This window comes from Mytilus edulis, chromosome 6 (genome assembly GCF_963676685.1).
Source record: "Mytilus edulis chromosome 6, xbMytEdul2.2, whole genome shotgun sequence".
In the NCBI taxonomy this organism is placed as follows: domain Eukaryota; kingdom Metazoa; phylum Mollusca; class Bivalvia; order Mytilida; family Mytilidae; genus Mytilus; species Mytilus edulis.
The window spans coordinates 80,374,109-80,376,510 of NC_092349.1; the positions used below are offsets into that span (position 1 = coordinate 80,374,109).

A 2,402-nucleotide genomic window follows, 5' to 3' on the forward strand; every position below is an offset into this window, starting at 1 on the left:
GAAAAGAAAATGCATGGCTTAAACGTTGTAAAAACCAAGCTTAGAGAAAAAAATATATACACTATGGTGAAATGTATGATCATCTTCAATTGCAATCATGGTTCGTCTACGTTGTAATGTATGCAAGAAGACTGTTATGATTTGACAATTGATACTCTAAATTTAAAATCGATGGTGATCGCTTATCTAGCGGAATAAAACTTTAATATCTATGAATTTGAGCATTTTTATACAGAATGAACATAATATCAATTTTTAATTTTTTTGCGAAGTTTCCCTCCATCGTAAGTGTGCCGTGTATTTGCAAATAAACAAGGGCCCTTTCCTAAATGTTATCATATCTTTTATCTTTTTAAAATTGAAGTATAATTGTAATTTTATATATATCCTTTTATGTAGTCAAATATATAACAGAAAAAAGTATTATGTTGTATTCCACATGTTCCATGCAGACTTTCGATATATAAATTGTGTATCTCAATAATATTTTTCCCTAATCCTGTTATTGGGTCCATGTTTGGGGCCAATAAGAGTATATTTTTCAAAAAGCTGTATTTGTAGGACCCTTATTACTATTATTAATAGCAACAAAGCCTTGTAAAAATGTTTTATGATTAAACTCTTACAATGTGTGTCAAAGATTCACGACCTTGTTCAAACGTACCCAACGTTACTATTGTTGACGTAACGTTATTGTAACGCAAACTTGTATGGGATCTGAATTATAGAATTGAAAGCAACACAACGTCTTTTTATTGCCTACAAAAGCGAAGTACTAACCCTAGCATCATAGCATCTTACATATTGGTACCGTGACCGATGGATAAGCTGAAAGCAGTGAGAGGAGGCCACAGAAGCGCCGTAACCAGACAGATTCACAAAACTGACGAGAAAATCAACGAAGGAGAGATCACCCGACGGGAAATTCATAGTGCCATTGAAAACCTTGAACGGAAACATGAACTTTTGCAGAAACTAGACGCTGAAATATTGGATTCCTTGGATGCAGAAAGTGCGGAACAGGAAATTTTTGATGCAGACGAATTTAATCAGCATATAGACATTAATATTCGCCGCTACAAAGAATGTGATTTGGAGTTTAGATCAAGTACACCTCAGGACTCGGTGAGTCAATTAACCTCAAGTATCGTACAAAATACTAGTACAACGCATTCATCTTCAAATAATTTCAATCAGAATACAAATCAGCACATGCAAACATCGACAAGTGCAAACTCACAAGGAGAATATGAGATCAACAGAGATCCGCCATTAAATGAAACTTATAAGTTCTATCACAAACTTCCAAAACTAGATTTGCCGACTTTTTCGGGAGATTTACTTCTATGGCAAACTTTCTGGGAATCGTACGAAACTACTGTCCATACAAACCCATCATTGACAAACGTACAACGTTTCACATACTTGAAGGTCCAGCTTCACGGAGAAGCGGAAAGTTGCATATCGGGATTGTCACTTACACAAGCAAACTATGAGCAAGCAATTTCATTACTACAAGCGCGATATGGTCAACAAGGAATCATTATTAATGCACATATGCAAAAACTAGTCGATTTGCCAAACCCCACAATGTCATTAAACAGTCTCAGAACATTCTATGACAAAGTTGAAACTAGTATTAGAGGCCTAGAATCGCTAGGACAGTGTCAAACAAATGTTGGAACAGTACTTACACCCATCATCTTTAGAAAACTACCACCGGAATTGAGAACTACATTGACAAGAGAGCATGATACAAGTACATGGACCATAGACTTACTACGGAAGGCTATAGGTAAGGAGCTGCGCGCTCAACAAGCTGGCCACGCTATGAACACAGATAATTTAACCCCTACCGCATCGTTTGTAACAAAGGCTACAATGAAAGGAAATTATAGACAAGTCAACAGAGTACACACAAACTCCAGGAACAACACTGAATCGAATAAACCCAAGCCATGCATATTTTGCAACAAATCCCATTCAGCTGTTGATTGCTCAGAGATTAAAGATTAGGCCAGTCGTTACGAAATAGTCAAGAAAAAACAACTTTGAATAAGGGCCGATTAACTGGTAATCGACATGCTTCAGGTGTGAAACAATGATCAATGATCAATTAATTACCGGCACGCGAACTGCAATAAATAATTTATTTATTAAGGTTTATGTATAAAGGCTGTGGATTTTCTATAAAAATCTTGATTTATTTGCCACAAAGTCCTCTTTTTCTAATAATAATTATTAAATTATTAGTATTATCATGATCTATTTGCTTTATACATGCATGTGCTTTATGGTTTCAAAACTATTAGAAAGGCATTCAATATACGAAATAAGACATATAAAAAAGAAGATCTCTTATGATTGCTTATGAGACAACTCTTCACAAGAGACCAAAATGA

The 2,402-nt window shown here is 35.2% G+C and overlaps 1 protein-coding gene across 1 annotated transcript; it reads left to right on the forward strand.

The window, feature by feature from the left end:
- Positions 1-819: 819 nt before the first annotated feature.
- Positions 820-2,016, forward strand: LOC139526657 (uncharacterized). The gene has a single exon (XM_071321819.1). It carries the CDS (start codon positions 820-822, stop codon positions 2,014-2,016), a length of 1,197 nt encoding a protein of 398 aa, XP_071177920.1.
- The last annotated feature ends 386 nt before the right edge of the window (positions 2,017-2,402 follow it).

What these genes read in the sequence shown, in the direction of transcription:
- LOC139526657 (XM_071321819.1), top strand. Translation starts at nt 820, where the DNA reads ATGGATAAGCTGAAAGCAGTGAGAGGAGGCCACAGAAGCGCCGTAACC.